This window comes from Salmo salar, chromosome 02 (genome assembly GCF_965601325.2).
Source record: "Salmo salar chromosome 02, fSalSal1, whole genome shotgun sequence".
In the NCBI taxonomy this organism is placed as follows: domain Eukaryota; kingdom Metazoa; phylum Chordata; class Actinopteri; order Salmoniformes; family Salmonidae; genus Salmo; species Salmo salar.
The window spans coordinates 32360058-32379084 of NC_138292.1; the positions used below are offsets into that span (position 1 = coordinate 32360058).

Here is a 19027-nt window from a genome sequence, read left to right on the forward strand (position 1 = left end):
TCCTTAGGCATCATTCCTTAATTTACTAACATGCATGACTGGTGGAAGCATGACAATTCATTTAAATTGTTTCGTCTATCAGGCTTTTTTGTGAAATGTTTAGATTATGATTTCAACTTGCAACAATTGAAAAGGCAAACATGCTCTCAAGTCGGTACCAGTGTGTACCAAACATGCTCTCAAGTCGGTACCAGTGTGTACCAAACATGCTCTCAAGTCGGTACCAGTGTGTACCAAACATGCTCTCAAGTCGGTACCAGTGTGTACCAAACATGCTCTCAAGTCGGTACCAGCAGTGGTGGGAAAAGTACCAAACTGTCATACTTGAGTAAAAGTAAAGATACCTTAATAGAAAAGGACTCAAGTAAAAGTTTAAATCATTTCAACATTCAGACATCATTTACAAACAAAGCATGTGTGTTTAGTGAGTCTGCCAGATCAGAGGCAGTAGGGATGACCAGGGATGTTCAGGTGATAAGTGCGTGAATTGGACTATTTTCCACTCCTGCTAAGCATTCAAATTGTAACGAGTGCTTTTGGGTGTGAAGGAAAATGTATGGAGTAAAAAGTACAATATATAAGGAATGTAGTGAAGTAAAAGTAGTCAAAAATATGAATACTAAAGTAAAGTACAGATATCCAAAAAAACGACTTAAGTAGTACTTTAAAGTATTTTTACTTAAGTACTTTACACCACTGTGTGTGTGACATTATTTATCACTGTGCAGGCAGGGTCTGGCAAGGGGCCTATAAAGTGCACAGCAGAGAGCAGCGCCTCACTGACTACTATTAAGGCTCCTGCTTAACGTCTCTGTGTGTGTGTCTGTGTGAGTGTGTGCGTGTGTAGTAAATCACAAATGTATTCAGCCGGCTAAATGCATCAACCGTGTGCCCCATGGGAAGTCAGTTGGCCAGCATTCATTTACATGCATAGAATACAATGTTATCAGCAGCTAGCCACACTGCCACAGGACAGTCAATTGACCTTAAGCAGTTTATACTGCAGGTGGGTGATATCAATTTGTAATTCAACATCACACTAGGACATGCTGCTCTCATACATCATTTGAATAACTGCAATATTTGACATTTAGTGCATATAAACGCACACTAGTGTCCTGTTCAAATTGCCTTTGTTCTTTGGGTATATCTTGAAAAGTAACTGACTGATGACCTCACCGTAGGCTACACTGATCCTCTTGTCTTGTGGGCTTTACCTTGTAGATTTTCCTCTGACACAGTAGCAGTATAGCCTTGGGGAATGTTTGGATCATGACACTCCTGTATCTCACACATCCATCCATACAGTACTGCGCATACAGTTTGCCTGTCACACTTCAGAGAAGTTTTCCGCTGTCATTCAGAAAACCTGCGGTGATTTGACTACTGTGATAACAGGATCTTGACAGTGATCCAGAGCTGTCCCCATCTGTCTCTCCAGGCAGGCCCTGCTATGCTCGCTGCTCGGGAGGTTGTGTGTGTGTGTGTGTGTGTGTGTGTGTGTGTGTGTGTGTGTGTGTGTGTGTGTGTGTGTGTGTGTGTGTGTGTGTGTGTGTGTGTGTGTGTGTGTGTGTGTGTGTGTGTGTGTGTGTAGAATATGTGTAGTGGTCTCTATTTGTGTCTTTTGTGTCTGTGTTTACTTGATATCAATCAAATTCAATCAATCAAATGTATTTATAAAGCCCTTTTTACATCAGCTGAAGTCACAAAGTGATATAAACAGCACTGGGCTGACTTCTTCAGTCTCACACTGTGTGTGAGTGGATCATTGACTGCAGCAGATCGGCTGTTGTCACACTCCTATACTGAGTACTGAGGCCTCTGCCATAACAAAGAGGCGTTGCTGATCGTGCACACGTATACACACAGGCACATACACACACACACACACACACACACACACACACACACACACACACACACACACACCTATACACACACCCATACACACAGGCACACAGACACGTATACACACAGGCACACAGACACATATACACACACGTATACACACAGGCACATACACACGAATACACACAGGCACATACACGTATACACACAGGCACATACACGTATACACACAGGCACACACGTATACACACAGGCACACACACGTATACACACAGGCACACACACGTATACACACAGGCACATACACGTATACACACAGGCACATACACGTATACACACAGGCACACACGTATACACACAGGCACACACACGTATACACACAGGCACATACACGTATACACACAGGCACACACGTATACACACAGGCGCACACACGTATACACACAGGCACACACACGTATACACACAGGCACACACGTATACACACAGACACATACACGTATACACACAGGCACATACACGTATACACACAGGCACATACACGTATACACACAGGCACATACACGTATACACACAGGCACACACGTATACACACAGGCACACACACGTATACACACAGGCACATACACGTATACACACAGGCACACACGTATACACACAGGCGCACACACGTATACACACAGGCACACACACGTATACACACAGGCACACACGTATACACACAGACACATACACGTATACACACAGACACATACACGTATACACACAGACACATACACGTATACACACAGACACATACACATATACACACAGGCACACATACACGTATACACACAGGCACATACACGTATACACACACGTATACACACAGGCACATACACATACACACAGACACATACACATATACACACACGTATACACACAGGCACATACACATATACACACACGTATACACACAGACACATACACATATACACACAGACACATACACATATACACACACGTATACACACACGTATACACACACGTATGCACACAGACACATACACGAATACACACACGTATACACACAGGCACACACACACACGCATACACACACAAACACGCGTGCACAGGACAGGCAAAGCAGCAGATGGTTGCCCCTCTTCTCCTCTTCCCCTCTCTATCTCTCTCTCACTCTTTCTCTCTATTTGTCCTCTCTTTCTCTCACACACCTGCAGAGTTCCCTTTGTAGATGAACATCATCAAGTCATTACACTGAAGGTCTCTCTGTGTGCAGCGGAGAAGCACACCTGTATCAGCCTGGCTGTCACTCAGAGAGAGGCTCGGTTAAAGAGGAGAATAGAAGCACTGTTGTTCTGTTTGGGCCCCAATCTCACCACTCTTTCTCCCAGGTCCCGGGGTATAAAGCAGAATGTAGACCTATGAGTAGCCATTATGAGAATGGCCCTCTGTGGTATAGTAAGAGACCAGTGGAAAGGAGGATATTGCTGATGCTGACTGGAGAGGCAAATGATGAGCAGCAGTTTATGTTTCCATCTATGGGAAGAGCTGGTTTCTTTTCCCATGGGATGGGGTCGTTGCAGTGAAATACGCATCATCAGGTATTTTTATTTATTTTACCAGGCAAGTCAGTTAAGCACAAATTCTTATTTTCAATGAGGGCCTAGGAACAGTGGGTTATCTGCCTGGTTCAGGGGTAGAACGACAGATTTTTACCTTGTCGGCTCGGGGATTCAATCTTGCAACCTTTCGGTTACTAGTCCAACACTCTAACCACTAGGCTACCTGCTGCCCAAATTGTGGTATTGTCAAGGTCACTTCGAACTCAGCGTTGTTATAAATCTAGAGAGAGTGTTTGAGTGTGTGTGCGTGCATGTAAGTGTGTGTGTGTACATGTGTGTGTGTGTGTTGCCAGTAAGACTACTTGGGGCGTCATGTGCATTACTGCTTCCACTCCAGTACACTTACAAAACACCACTTCCTCTCTCTCCCACTCTCCCTCATGAACCTGTGTTCAACCAACCACACAGTTTATTCCTTTCCTTTCAGTATAGCCATCTTGCGATAATGTTTTGCTCCATAACACTTCCGGTCAGTGTGATCTCTCAGGCAGCAGAGATGTGGTGACTGATTCAATGAAGGTCTTCCCCTGTCTGACATCAGTGGAGAGATCTCATGCTGCCTTTTCTATGCCATCATGTCATATTACTGTCAGATGATGGACTTTGTTCTCCCTCACCAGTCAACACTACAGCAGAATTGTTTGTTGTGATGTTCTGTGTGGTTTTACAAAGCAGTCAGTGGATTTATTGCATTCTTTGTTAGCCTTTTTGTTGTAAGGAAGGTTCTCGCTTATTTTTCTCTTTCAAAGTTGCCTCAGCGCTGGGACTGAATGGTCATGTGAGACAGTAATTATTCCCTCTCTTTGACTAGAACATCTATTTAATGCACACAATAATAACCTACATGAACATGGAAGCAATTCATTTCATGTTAGAAAATACCCCCTAAACCTCCTGTGCCCATTGTCACGAACCGGCTCGAAGTTCGTAACAAAAGGGAGACAACGTGGAGACAAGGAATAACAAAATATATTTATTAAATAAAGTAAACTAAATACAATTAATAATGGTCTGTGTAATCAGTAATCAGTAGTGTAAGTGAGTGTTTGCATGCATAAATATGATAATGTGGGGTGTTGAAAGGTGCCAAAGCAAACAAACAAAAGGCCACAAATATACCACAACAGAATCTATAAAGGTGTCTGCATGGAGAGTCTCCTCCATGAATGGGGAAGTGGTGTATTTATCCTGGGACACACCCAGGCCCAGGTGTGTCCCATGTCGCTGACGACCCTCCCGGCTCCGCCCACCGGCATCCTAATAAGGAAAACGAGAGCAAAGAGAAAGAATAGAGTGAGAGACTGGTGTGATGACCCTCCCACTCTTACATACAGATAGACACACGTGCACTTATGCGAATAGATGTTTTCACACAATTTCACACGTACAATTCATACATGCCCGTTACCAAGTAGATGATGCCCATTAACTGAATAATATTCTGTGTGTAGTCACAGTGTATCCATTTTGTCATGGTAGAATGGCGAGAGAATGTACTTCTTTGTTCTGCCATGCAGGAGTTTCATTCTCAACGGGTGATTAACTACAACATATCAGCAGGAAAGAGAGAGCCTCCCTCCACATACTAGTGTACGTGGTTATGCTAATAGAGCTGCAGCCCAGTGCTTTTCCAGAATATGACTGTGACAGTCCCTAAAGCCTGACCACCAAGAAAGTCTGTTCTCCTCCCACTGAACAAGGCTACTTTGGGAGCTCTTTTTAGATGCTATTCTCGGTGTAATATTAATGCTATTCATCTACAGTATTCACCCTCTCCCTTTCGCTCTCTCTTTTTCTCTCTCTCCCCTCCCTCCCACTCTCCCTCCCTACTTCCACCTATCTCTCCTCTTTCTCCTCCTCCCCCTCTCTGCTAAACACAGAAAATAATGAGATAGATTTTCTCCTAATCTTCTTTGAATCCTGTAAAGCATTTGTTGCATGTCTCAGCATTCCTGCAAACCTGTCCTCGAGCATTCCGTCTACTAAAGGAGAAGAGATGTAAAAAGAATGGAACAGAAGGTAAAGGCATCAGACACCTGGCCTGCTGAAACGAGTGGGAGGCTATAGTCTAATAGAATTCCAGCCTTGCGGTTGTCATAGCTGGAATTAGACTGAAGTGGAACACAGACAAATGCTGAACAACAATTGGTAAAGATCACTGCAAGAAAGGTAATTGACGAGGATGACTCCACTCAATAAAGTTAAGCTACTGTATACTTCCTGTATTCTTCTAGTGTTCTTTGTGTTAGATACAGTTGAAGTCGGAAGTTTACATACACCTGAGCCAAATACATTTAAACTCAGTTTTTCACAATTCCTGACATTTCATCTTAGTAAAAAATTCCCTGTCTTTAGGTCAGTTAGGATCACCACTTTATTTTAAGAATGTGAAATGTCAGAATAATAGTAGAGAGAATTATTTATTTCAGCTTTTATTTCTTTCATCACATTCCTAGTGGGTCAGAAGTTTACATACACTCAATTAGTATTTGGTAGCATTGCCTTTTAATTGTTTAACTTGGGTCAAATGTTTTTGGTAGCCTTCCACAAGCTTCCCACAATAAGTTGGGTGAATTTTGGCCCATTCCTCCTGACAGAGCTGGTGTAACTGAGTCAGGTTTGTAGGCCTCCTTGCTCGCATGCGCTTTTTCAGTTATGCCCACACATTTTCTATAGGATTGAGGTCAGGGCTTTGTGATGGCCACTCCAATACCTTGACTTTGTAGTCCTTAAGCCATTTTGCAACAACTTTGGAAGTATGCTTGGGGTCATTGTCCATTTGGAAGACCCATTTGTGACCAAGCTTTTAACTTCCTGACTGATGTCTTGAGATGTTGCTTCAATATATCCAAATAATTTTCCTACCTCATGATGCCATCTATTTTGTGAAGTGCACCAGTCCCCTCCTGCAGCAAAGCACCCCCACAACATGATGCTGCCACCCCTGTGCTTCACGGTTGGGATGGTGTTCTTCGGCTTGCAAGCCTCCCCCTTTTTCCTCCAAACATAATGATGGTCATTATGGCCAAACAGTTCTATTTTTGTTTAATCAGACCAGAGGACATTTCTCCAAAAAGTACAATCTTTGTCCCCATGTGCAGTTGCAAACCCAAGGATGAACCAGACTTGTGTAAGTCTAGAATTTTTTTCTGAGGTCTTGGCTGATTTCTTATCATTTTCCCATTATGTCAAGCAAAGAGGCACTGAGTTTGAAGGTAAGCCTTGAAATACATCCACAGGTACACCTCCAATATACTCAAATTATGTCAATTAGCCTATCAAAAGCTTCTAAAGCCATGACATCATTTTCTGGAATTTTCCAAGCTGTTTAAAGGCACAGTCAACTTAGTGTATGTGAACTTCTGACCAACTGGAATTGTGATACAGTGAATTATAAGTTAAATAATCTGTCTGTAAACAATTGTTGGAAAAATGACTTGTGTCATGCACAAAGTAGATGTCCTAACTAACTTGCCAAAACTATAGTTTGTTAACAAGAAATTTGTGGAGTGGTTGAAAAACTAGTTTTAATGACTCCAACCTAAGTGTATGTAAACTTCTGACTTCAACTGTAGGTGCTAAGATGTGGTGTGTGGCCATGTAACAGATCATATAGCATGTGAGCTGAAAACCGTTCAACAGCAGCCATGCAATACAACAAAGACTTTGTGTCAATTTCGTGCTATTTTGTTTTTCTGATGATTAAAATTCCTATCAAATGTGACACCAAGGCATTTGTCTTGTTTTTTGTGCTGTGGTTTGGTTTTGAGCTGTGTATCATACTCCCTTGCTGTGCATGTCTACTATAGAGAAGTGCTAACGCCACTAAGAATCAACACGATGTCTTCATGTTGACACAGTCACACGGTCACACAGACACACAGACATACAAGGTGCTACATGCCTGACCACTAATTAGAGCTGGTTGGCCAAACCACTGGGAAAACAAACTGGACAAGATGACACTTGGCTTACATCCCGAATGGCAACCTATTCCTTATATAGTGCGGTACTTTTGACCAGGGCCATAGTGCACTAAAATAGGGAATAGGGTGCGTTTTGGGACTTAGCCTTTGCTTATCCTAACCAATGCTCCATAGCTTCACCTGCCCGTGGCACAAAACCCACAAGAAAATAGACCCTGTGTGCATCTGAAATGACACCCTATTCCCTATATAGTGCACTATTTTTGTGCAGGATTTGGAAAGGGTCAAGACAGGGTGCATCTGTGTCACTTCCATAAAATTCCAGAACTTTGGAATGTGATTAATGTGTTCTTGGAGAGCAGGTTTCATCAGTGAGTGTGAGTGAGTCTTCTGGCTTTGCCAGGTGGAGGCTGGTGTAGTGAGTCACTGGAGGGAGGGTGTTGGACCGTGGCATAGGGAAACTTCAGCTTTATCCACCCACCGCCAAAGAATATCTCTGCTGCTCAGGAGTTTATTACAATATACAGTACAGTATAGGTGCAGGACATATCTTATGCAAATTAATCCCTAGATATACACCCTACGGGCACTTCTGTAGATATGAGAGGATTGGATAGGTGCAAGCAATATGGCGGGAATTTCACCTGGCCTATCAGAGGGCAAGATGGAGCTACCACCATATTCTGGTGGTATACTATATTCTACCTATCCAACTATCTCAGATCTACTATTCATATGCCTGGGGGTTAGCTGGGTAAGTCAGCTGGGTAAGTAGTCGATCTTATTCAGACAGGGATCTCCACGGACATCTAAAAGCCCATCAGGACCCTTACCCTGACTCAGACAGAACTACTGGCATGACTTTCTTTCAGAAGAGCATAATGAAATCCATTCACAGGTGGGGTCTGGGAAAGCTGTAAAACTGTCGTCAGCCACCGACTGGGAAAAGATCTCATGGGTTTGAAACATTCCTTCGGTTGAATTCCCTCAGAGAGAAAGAGAGGAGCGAGGACACGACAGAGGCAGGCAGAGGGACAGCTGATGTAGGTTGTCTTTCTGAGAGATGACTGCTTTCACCTACAATTGGTTATGTAATTAGTAGAGTTGCATTGTGGGCCAGTAAAGCTGATCCTTGATGGCAGTTTCTCACTAGTCACTGTTACTAAATATTCATCTAAATGTAACGCAGACAAAATAGAAAAATAAAGAAGAATTAATGTATGAAATGTATGCAATCACTACTGTAAGTCGCTCTGGATAAGAGCGTCTGCTAAATGACTAAAATGTAAAAAATGTAAAAAATGATTAGAAACAAAAAGATGGAAGAAGCTAAGTTATATTCATAATAATACTGTATGTATGTGAAGATCGAATGGAACCATAATATTTAGTCTTTAGTATTTTCTTAGGATCCCCATTAGCTGTTTCTAATAGGGATCTTCCTGGGGTCCAAACAGAAATTAAACATTACATCATACAAAACATCACACAAATGTACATTATTGTATTACAATTTTACAATACTATATTACATTACTAAGAATAATGTGTGGGTGCGTGTGTATAGCATGTGTTAGTGTGTGTCTTCAGAGTCCACTTTGTGCCGTGAGGTGGTGTTTTAAGGGTCATTTATTTCTGATTTTATTGCTTGGGTTAACTGAGGTGGGCGAGAGTTCCATGTAGTCATGTCTCATAGCCTCTATAGCTATACCATAGCCTCTATAGCTCTATACCATAGCCTCTATTGCTCTATACCATAGTCTCTATTGCTCTATACCATAGCCTCTATAGCTCTATAACATAGCCTCGATTGCTCTGTACCATAGCCTCTACAGCTCTATTCCATAGCCTCTATAGCTCTATACCATAGTCTCTATTGCTCTATACCATAGCCTCTATAGCTCTATAACATAGACTCGATTGCTCTGTACCATAGCCTCTACAGCTCTATACCATAGCCTCTATAGCTCTATACCATAGTCTCTATTGCTCTATACCATAGCCTCAATAGCTCTATACCATAGCCTCTATAGCTCTATACCATAGCCTCTACAGCTCTATACCATAGCCTCTATAGCTCTATACCATAGCCTCTATAGCTCTATACCATAGCCTCTATAGTTCTATACCATAGCCTCTATAGCTCTATACCATAGCCTCTATAGCTCTATACCATAGCCTCTATTGCTCTATACCATAGCCTCTATAGCTCTATAAAGACCATAGCCTCTATAGCTCTATACCATAGCCTATATAGCTATACCATCGCCTCTATAGCTCTATACCATATCCTCTATAGCTCTATACCACAGCATCTATACCATAGCCTCTATAACTCTATACCATAGCCTCTATAGCTCTATACCATAGCCTCTACAGCTCTATATAGACCATAACCTCTATAGCTCTATACCATAGCCTATATAGCTATACCATAGTTTATATAGCTCTATACCATAGCCTCTATAGCTATTCCATAGTTTATATAGCTCTATTCCATAGCCTATATAGCTATACCATAGTTTATATAGCTCTATTCCATAGCCTATATAGCTATACCATAGTTTATATAGCTCTATACCATAGCCTATATAGCTATACCATAGTTTATATAGCTCTATTCCATAGCCTATATAGCTATACCATAGTTTATATAGCTCTATACCATAGCCTATATAGCTATACCATAGTTTATATAGCTCTATACCATAGCCTATATAGCTATACCATAGTTTATATATCTCTGTACCATAGCCTCTATAGCTCTATACCATAGCCTCTACAGCTCTATATAGACCATAGCCTCTGTAGCTCTATACCATAGCCTATATAGCTATACCATAGTTTCTATAGCTCTATACCATAGCCTCTATAGCTCTATACAATAGCTTAATCCTTTCATTGATATGTGATTCAGATAAATAACTGCCTCTGGATTTACCATACAGTAGATTTGAATAACATTGAGAGCATATTCCATAGAGATCCATCTGAATTGATTTATCTCTATGGCATACATACTCTATATGCGATGGAGACTTTATGGAATGGGACCGGTTTGTATTTAGGCCTATGCCACAGAAAAGTAATTCATCATCACAGAGGCTGCAGTAGAAGTAAGCCATCCAGAATCTGGTTGTGTCCCAAATGGCACCCTATTCCCTATGGGCCTCGGTCAAAAGGAGTGCACTATATACCATTTGGCACGCAGTATCTGTCAGCACATTCTGGATGATCTGGCGTGCAGAAGGGAATGCTGCAATATCTATGTGTTTGCCATAGTATTTGTCTCAACTCAGTAACTGTAACTTTCCTACAATATAAGCTGAGGAAAGCCCAGCTGTGGCTGAAAAAGGCTTTATTTACACTTGTGTGCATTGCAGCCGGGATACATGTGGATCAACTCTCTCTCTCTCTCTCTCTCTCTCTCTCTCTCTCTCTCTCTCTCTCTCTCTCTCTCTCTCTCTCTCTCTCTCTCTCTCCTTAGTGTTTTAACAGAATAACTTACCAAATCCTTAAAAAAAAAGTTTTTGGTTTGCCCTTGTCCTTCAGTCTGTGTACCGAAATTTGCATTTGTCAACCTCTGAGAGATTTAAGTTTCCTCTTCTGTAAACACACACTGGAATCTGAGCTGTTCAGTTCAAGTGGCCGACCAGTTTAGAGAGTAAATATATGATCTTTGATTTATGGCTCTGCTCCATTATAATCATGGCTTTTTGGTGGTTTCCTCCCAACTACAGACCTAACGTTCTCTTTGTTTCCTGTTTCCCATGCATGCAGGCCTTGAGAGTGTGGTCCAAGATCTGCTGCAAGAGGTGGGCAGTGTGGGCCTTCCTCCTCCTCTTTACCCTGTCTGTGGTGGTGATCAACACCCTCCCCTTCCCCCCCTCTGAGACACGCAGGCTGCCCTCACGAGGCCTGAGCTCTGCTGGAGCCGAAGGGTATAGAGCGAGGGCTAGACCCAGGGAAAGGGCCTCATTGGCCCCTCACCACCAACACCATCTTCCTCTACCCCTCAACGGTCACAGTGGAGGTTGGAAGCAGAGTGTCAAAGTCAAAGAGTCCTCAAAGCATCACCTGGTCATGGTCCAGTCCAAACTGGATAGGAGAGCAGCTAGCATGACAGATGAGAGAACTCACAACAACTACAAGAAGAATCGTAAAACTAAGGGCATCGCCTCCAAAAGGAAAAAGAAGAAAGAGATGCTGCCAAGTTCTAGTAGAGACAAACAACATGATATCCAGCCATTGACAGTCAATGCTGTGCTAATAAGGCATGATGGAAGCCATCTAACCAACTGCAGTGGTTCAGAGCTCTCCACCCAGCCACCACCTCTTCCCAGACAAAGGAACCTCCAGCCAGCCGTGACCCAGACTGTAGCGCACAGCCAGAGCCGCCCTTCTACTGCCGCCCTTCTACTACTCGGCCTGTCTGACTCTGAGCACAAATGTACTCCAGATGAACAGAGGCAGGACCAGGGGCACACCAGGCAGGCAGGGCAGGCAGGGAAAGCAGGGAGGAAGAACCTAACCAAGCAGCAGGCTGTGAAAAGGGTCCCCAGAGAACTCAGGAAACGTGACAGACAGCCTTCGTCTGGGCGTAAAAAGACCCGGCCCACAGCAGAAACAGCAGCAGAGGCAGAGAAAGGGAGTGAGAGGGAGGCCCACTGGTGTAAGATGTCAGCAGGAGAGAGGGAGTTCCCAGACACTGACACACGGAGAATAAGGACTGGGGACCCTGACTCTCTGCCATGGCTCAGCAAGGACGATATTCACAAGATGGAGTTCCTCTCGGGCAGCGAGGTTGTCAGTAAGGCCAGGGTCCCAGCCCACGGACAGGTCCTCCATGTAGGGCTGAGTGCCCCTCATCATCCCCCTTCTCTTGGGGCTCCATTGGCTGACCACAGTGGGCACTGCCAACAGGGTCTTTGTGCCTTGATCAAACGTCCAGACGACTGGTTCGAAGTCTTTGCTTTCCATTTAGACCGTGTTCTCGGCTTGAACAGGAGTCTGCCCACGGTGTTCAGGGCCTTCCACAGTGACATCCTGCCTTATAAATACACCAGAGGGCCAGCCAGACCCGTGGTGTGGTGGGACCCAGGCATCCAGCACCTGGCTGATGATGACAATGACCAGAACTCGTTCCCTCTCACCTGGCCCCAGTACCAGAGCCTGCTGAGGGCCAGGTGTGGCAGTGGCAGCGGCGTGGCCCTCAACGAGACCCCCTGTGTGGGGGTTCACCATGCGGAGTGGGGGCACCTGGCACTCTTTGACTTCCTCCTACAGGTATAGAACAACTGATAACACTGTATCCTCCAATCAGACTTGTTAAACCATTTTATTTAACTTATTGACAGCATTGATTTGAACATTTAAGAGATACATTGGCAAGAGTTAAGAGGTCAGAAAAACTAATAGGTAGTGAATGTGACTTTTAGATTTTATATGTGACTGTTAGATTTTATATGGCTCCTAATGCCAGTCATTCTAACCCGATCTTAATTCCTAACCGTATCCCTAACCTTAGCCATAACCTTAACTCATTTTTATCCTGATGTGCCACTCAAACGTACACATCCAAACTGATAGCATTCTATATCCTTTCAATCGCACCATGTGAAGACAACCTATGGAAATAATGCATAGACTAGAGTTCTGATTGAAATCTCACCTCACCTTGAGAGATGTAAGTTTTGTAAAGTTGTTATTCCAGTACGCTGTATAAACGAACAGTTAGCTGGTGATTCACTTAACGTCACTATGGAGGGCCCAGTTGATAAGGACTAATGAGGTCAGGCAGACTGGGAAAACTCATGGCAGCCAACGGTCCTTGCTTATGTCCCAAATGGCACCATATTCCTTATATAGTGAACTACTTTGACTATAGTCCTATGGGCCCTGGTCAAAAGTGGTGCACTACAAAGGAAATTGGGTGCCATTTGGGATGCAGCTCTTGTTTTGCATTTATATTAAAGAACATTCTCACTGGATGAAATCCACCGACCTCGTCTAATAGTAGGCTGGCAGTCCTTGATAATGAGCCTATTTGAGCACTGGATTGTATTGCCAAGGTCTTATCATCTGAAGAACTCTACTCACTAAACTGCCTTTGATTGAAAGATGCCGGCCAATGAAAAGAGTGTGGAGATCTCTCTATCTGGAGCGATAAATGTAATTGATTATCAGATAATTATGTTTTTTCATGGATCACAGGTAGAAGGGTATTGTAGTGAGTGCATCCCATCAGCTTACTAGACATACAACAAAATAAGTAATTACTTCAAGCATCGGCTGTCAGTGCAGCTTACCGATCGCTGCAGCTGTACACAGCCCATCTGTAAATAGCCCATCCAACCAACTACCAACCTCATCCCCATATTTGTTTTTGTTTTTTCTGCTCTTTTGCACACCAGTATTTCTACTTGCACATCCTCATCTGCACATCTGTCACTCCAGTGTTAATTGCTAAATTGTAATTACTTTGCCACTATGGCCTATTTATTGCCTTACCTCCTTACTTCATTTGCACACACTGTATACAGATTTTCTATTGTGTTATTGACTGTACGTTTGTTTATTCCATGTGTAACTCTGTGTTGTTGTTTTTGTCGCTCTGCTTTGCTTTATCTTGGCCAGGTCGCAGTTGTAAATGAGAACTTGTTCTCAACTGGCCTACCTGGTTAAATAAAGGTGAAATATATATATATATTTTTTAAATGATCATTCTCCCTGCTAGATGAATGAACATTATCATTCTCCCTACTACAGTAGATGAATGTATCAGCGCAGTTCAATAAAAAATCAACACAATGTTTGTCTCTAATTTAGCTTCTAACTCGTTTATGATCTGCCTTTGATCTATAATGAAGTTGGAGATCTTTATTGTGTAATAGATGATGGCTGATGGTCCTTGTAAGAGCCAGATGGAGGATTATTGTGTGTGTGTGTGTGTGTGTGTGTGTGTGTGTGTGTGTGTGTGTGTGTGTGTGTGTGTGTGTGTGTGTGTGTGTGTGTGTGTGTGTGTGTGTGTGTGTGTGTGTGTGTGTGTGTGTGTGTGTGTGTGTGTGTGTGTGTGTGTTTGTAAAGCTGAGACATCCTGAGAGGATGTAATTAAAACAGGGCTGATAAGGCCAGCTCTGCCACAATGTCACTCTAAATGGAATAGTATGTCAGTCTAACTCTGCATGGGGAATATCTAAGCTGCCATTAGGGAATGAGAGGTGGCAATGAAGCCAACAACCCAATGATGTTTATTGCATGTAAGAGAGAGTTAGTACGTATGGTATAGAGAGAGTACATTGTACAATATTTGATACACACAAACACACACACACCAGTCTCGGTCTCCATCAGGCCTCTAAAGACCCAATGACTGGCCGCTGGCAGTGTGAAGTCAAAGTGTCAGGGTTGCCATGGTGATGCGCGGCAATCACGGATGCCTAAGTCCACATTAGGAAGGACTGAGAGGAAAGTGATAGCAGCTGCTCCTCTCGCTGTCTGTCTCTATAGCCAAAAGAAAGTCAATTTCTTTGTTTAGAAAAAAAACAGAAGGAATAAAGAGTGTGCTGGTGCGCTCGGATGGGTGAAAACTACAAGGCCATGGAGACTTAGTATTAGGTGCTCTTTGAAAAGGGTGGTCTGTGACTGGCAGAAACATTATGTGGATGAAGGACACCACATAGTAAACAAAACATTAAGAAAAATGTCGTGGGGCTTACTTTTTCCATCCATTCCTTTGTTACTGCAGGGTGAACAGTCATCGTTACATAGTCAGTACAGATTGCAGGCAGAATACATATTGTTTCAGAAAATAATGTCTCACAATGAGAAGGAAACAATTTTTCTAAGGCATAAAGAGGCTGAGTAAACATATATTTTTTTAAATGCCTCTAAAAAAGATGAGTCACAAATTGCATTCTTTGATTGTGTTCAATCTAAATTCTTTCTCTTTGGAGGCTATTACAGCGTTTTATCCATGCTACCCATTCTATTAAAAATAGAAAACTATTTAATAGAACACACAGCCACTGAGCCAACTCAGCGGTAGAAAAATCTGATAAAGATAAAGATAAAGAAAGACTGCCTTATCTCTCTGTGAGATGGAATGGAATGGGTAACTGAACTATGGGGGGAGATAATAGTGGCTGAATACAAAATGGAACGCTATTCCTATACAGTGCACCAGATTTGACTGGCTCTGATTAAAACTAGTGCACTATATAGGGAATAGGGTGCCATTTGGGATGCGAATAGCCACTGTATGAATAATACATGAGTAGTCTCTTTGCAGAAGTCAATACCTGTAACATGGCCAACTGTATTGATTGTATTGATTCAGTGGAATTGCTGACTGGGACCCTGTAACACTTGTTCCTACCTGCTCATTTAACACATCTAATGGCTCTGATGTGGAACCTAACACCAATTAGCAAGGGGAACAGTGTGAAGGACACACAGTCACACACGCAGTTTGCCTGGGAAAAACAGAGAAGACAGAGGACCTTGCGCCAAGTGTCCTCGTTGTTGGTCATTGCCTTGGATGCTTTGAATTGCCATTGTAGGCTAAGAAGGCTACCAAAGTTTTGTTATGAATTAGTTGTGAGAAGGCTTTTTGCTTTGCTTGTGATGTTATTGTGTGTGATATAGACCTTAATAGCATGTCTTGTTTCCCAGAGACTTGGTGGTTGTGTAATACTGTATGTCAACACTAGAACCGTATCCGGGAGACTCCTGTACTCTGCCCCTACACGAATGAGTGTATTCTAGTGTAAGGGTGAAATGTAGTAGGGATGTGAAAACTCCTGAAGGCGCTAAAGAAGTGAAGCGAAATGGTGTGGTGTGAGTTTTACCACAGAGAGGCCCAGACAGCCTTGGGGGCATATCTCATCTTGGTAACACTCAGAGGAGTGTGGCAATACCTTCACTTCTCAGTTTAACAACAGTGATGACATTGCTCCCTTCCTCCCCTGATAGTTGGTTTGTTCTGCGGGGTAATGAGGAAGAGAATGATAGCACAGGTGTTGATGTTGCATCATAGTGTTTAGCGATTTTTTTGTGTGAAAATGCAAAAACAAATAAACTGCAGTAAATGCATACATGCATGAAAAAAATATAATAGGATGGGTGTTAACTTTGAAAAAAGAGCTTCCTTCTTTAAACAGTGATTATTGAAGTTGGTGAAGTGGAGAGAAGTCAGCCTGAAGTTACAATAAATATGAATTTAAAGTACACTTAAAAGTTTTGCTTTACTATAGCATTCTTGTTCATAGAATTGGACGTGCTGCAATAAATGAGGTGGCAAGAGAAGCAGTCTTACTGCTTTTGCTAGCTTGCTCTGGTTTGCCCTCACTGCAATGACTGATCCACCTCTTACTGTAATCAACTCTGGTGACCTCTGACCTCATAGTCAAAGTTCCCGCCGGGGTCTGTCTCACACAAGTAACTACCTCCTCATCATCCCTCCTCTCACGTCCTCTCACCTTCCCCCCACTCCTCCTCTCACCATTCCACTCCTCCTCTCACCTCCCTCTCGCTCTCGCTCTCATGCCAAAGGCTTAAGCTGTAACTGTCACTGACTCTATCAACACTTTGCATTTGGATTTATGTTAACAAAATGATCAATGACTGCATAGCGAACAAACGGTAAGAGTTATTTGCTATGGTTGATGATTTCAGAAACAAAATATATTTTTAACTTGTTTCTTGTCACCCTTGATTTTCCTCTTGGAAAGCTGTTCTGGAGTCTGAAGTTCTTTATAAAGAAAGGACTGAAGAGATCCTATAAATCAGGAGTTCCCAACCTTTTTTCACCAGGGCCCCTTTTTCACATGTAAAAAAATGTCATGCACCCCACTGCTTTTGTTATTGCTGTTTATTGAGATAGCATATGTTAAATACACCACCAGCTTGAATTTGTTTCATTTGTGGGACCTAGGAAAATGGTGTTGTTCTGAAGCTAATTACCTGCAATTCTACGTTTTTTAGAGATAATGATCTTAATAATGGATAAAGAAAGTAGTCTAGACTGTTATCAAATATGTTTTATTATGATAGTCTGAAATGACGCATAGTCCAATATCTTTCACTCCTCGACTTTAGAAGGTCGTAGCTCAGCTTCTGGATGTCACAGAGACCAATCAAATATAATCCTTGGGTGTTTTACTGCTTGTTTCTAGCTTAAAGAATCACAGATGTATGTGTTGTTTTAGATCGGTATACAATCAGGAATTGTAAAAAACTAAAACAATTGGGAACCCCTGCTACACAGTTCTGTATGTAATTCCATGGAATGGACATTGTTGATGGTCAATCCCAACTAATCCATGTTCTTCCATCCCCCCATGCAGGTGAATGATCGTCTGGACCGGTACTGCTGCGGTTTCCAGCCTGACCCAGCAGAACCATGTGTGGAGAACCTGCTACATACCAAGTGCAGGAACTCAAAGGATCTAGTGCTGGTGCACATCCTGGTAACTGTCATATCACACCCAAGAAACATCACATGGACATAATGTATGGGCCATTCTGGCTCAGACAAGGCTTACTTACTTACTTACTTACTTGGTCATAATGTAAGATAATAGCCTGCAGGAGGTTTAGGAGGCGGCTTGTCTAAATAATCGAATAGGACAATGTAAACAGACCTCTACATTTATTACTACAATCCAGACCTTTTCTTCTTCACAAAGAGAATTCCGATGTTGGACAAAGATGATCACTATTCTTTTACAACTGCTCTGTGGGAAAATGACTCCCTCTTTCCACTGAACCTGCTGAACTCATTGCTGATACTTGGTACTCGCTCTTGACAAAGACAAATAGAATTCTATTAAGCACATTACGCTTTATTATTTCAACTGTTGTAGAAAGGAGTAGGAGTTGACTTTGTATCTATATACTGGATTCTTGACCTAGCTCACTGTAATATAGTGTATCTTCTGCTGTACATATCATTCTTAGTCTATCTTCTTGATGTGCAGTATATACACATAGATTGCTTTTGAATTACTCATACAGTGTTATTTGGGTTGTTAACTGGATCTGTCCTGACAATTCTGATTTCTTATTTCTTCGTTTTTGAAGATGTTAAGTGTACTTTGACATTTTTAGTATGTTGTTAGGAGCTAATAACACAAGCATTTCACTGCACCCGCTATAACACTATAACGCTGTGTGTGACCAGTAAACTTCGATTTATAGTTTGATATACAGTGAGAGGTCTAAAAAAGTAATATCTAGTTGAAAGTTATTTTCCCGAGCCTTCATCTCATCTCATAATTATTATATTAATATCTATCAAAGAGATACAGTTAGTGTTGATGATACTTTATGCTAAACTATACTGTCTGTCTATGTTTTTTTCTACAGGTGAGGAGGGCAGAGCCTACCAGACTGGTGTTTATAGACAATGCAGGCAGGCCAAATCATCCCCATGACAACCTCAACTTCCGCTTAGTAGAGGGCATCGATGAGTGAGTACAAACATATATTATCCAGTCTCTATTCAAGGCTAGACAGAACCATGGAAATAGGCTTAGTCTGCCAGAACTCTGGCCAAAAGTACTGCACTATATAGGCAATTGGGTGCCATTTAGGAAGCACCTTAGTGTACAGAAGCTCAGTTGAACC

The 19027-nt window shown here is 42.4% G+C and overlaps 1 protein-coding gene across 1 annotated transcript in view; it reads left to right on the forward strand.

The window, feature by feature from the left end:
* The window catches only part of LOC106579931 (uncharacterized), a 35247-nt gene that overhangs the window by 2958 nt on the left and 13262 nt on the right, over nt 1-19027 (forward strand). Inside the window, exons 2-4 of the mRNA XM_014160338.3 lie at nt 11180-12685; nt 17746-17868; nt 18767-18870. Of these exons, the coding sequence (XP_014015813.1) occupies nt 11180-12685; nt 17746-17868; nt 18767-18870 (1733 nt within the window). The remainder of the gene's footprint in view (nt 1-11179; nt 12686-17745; nt 17869-18766; nt 18871-19027) is intronic.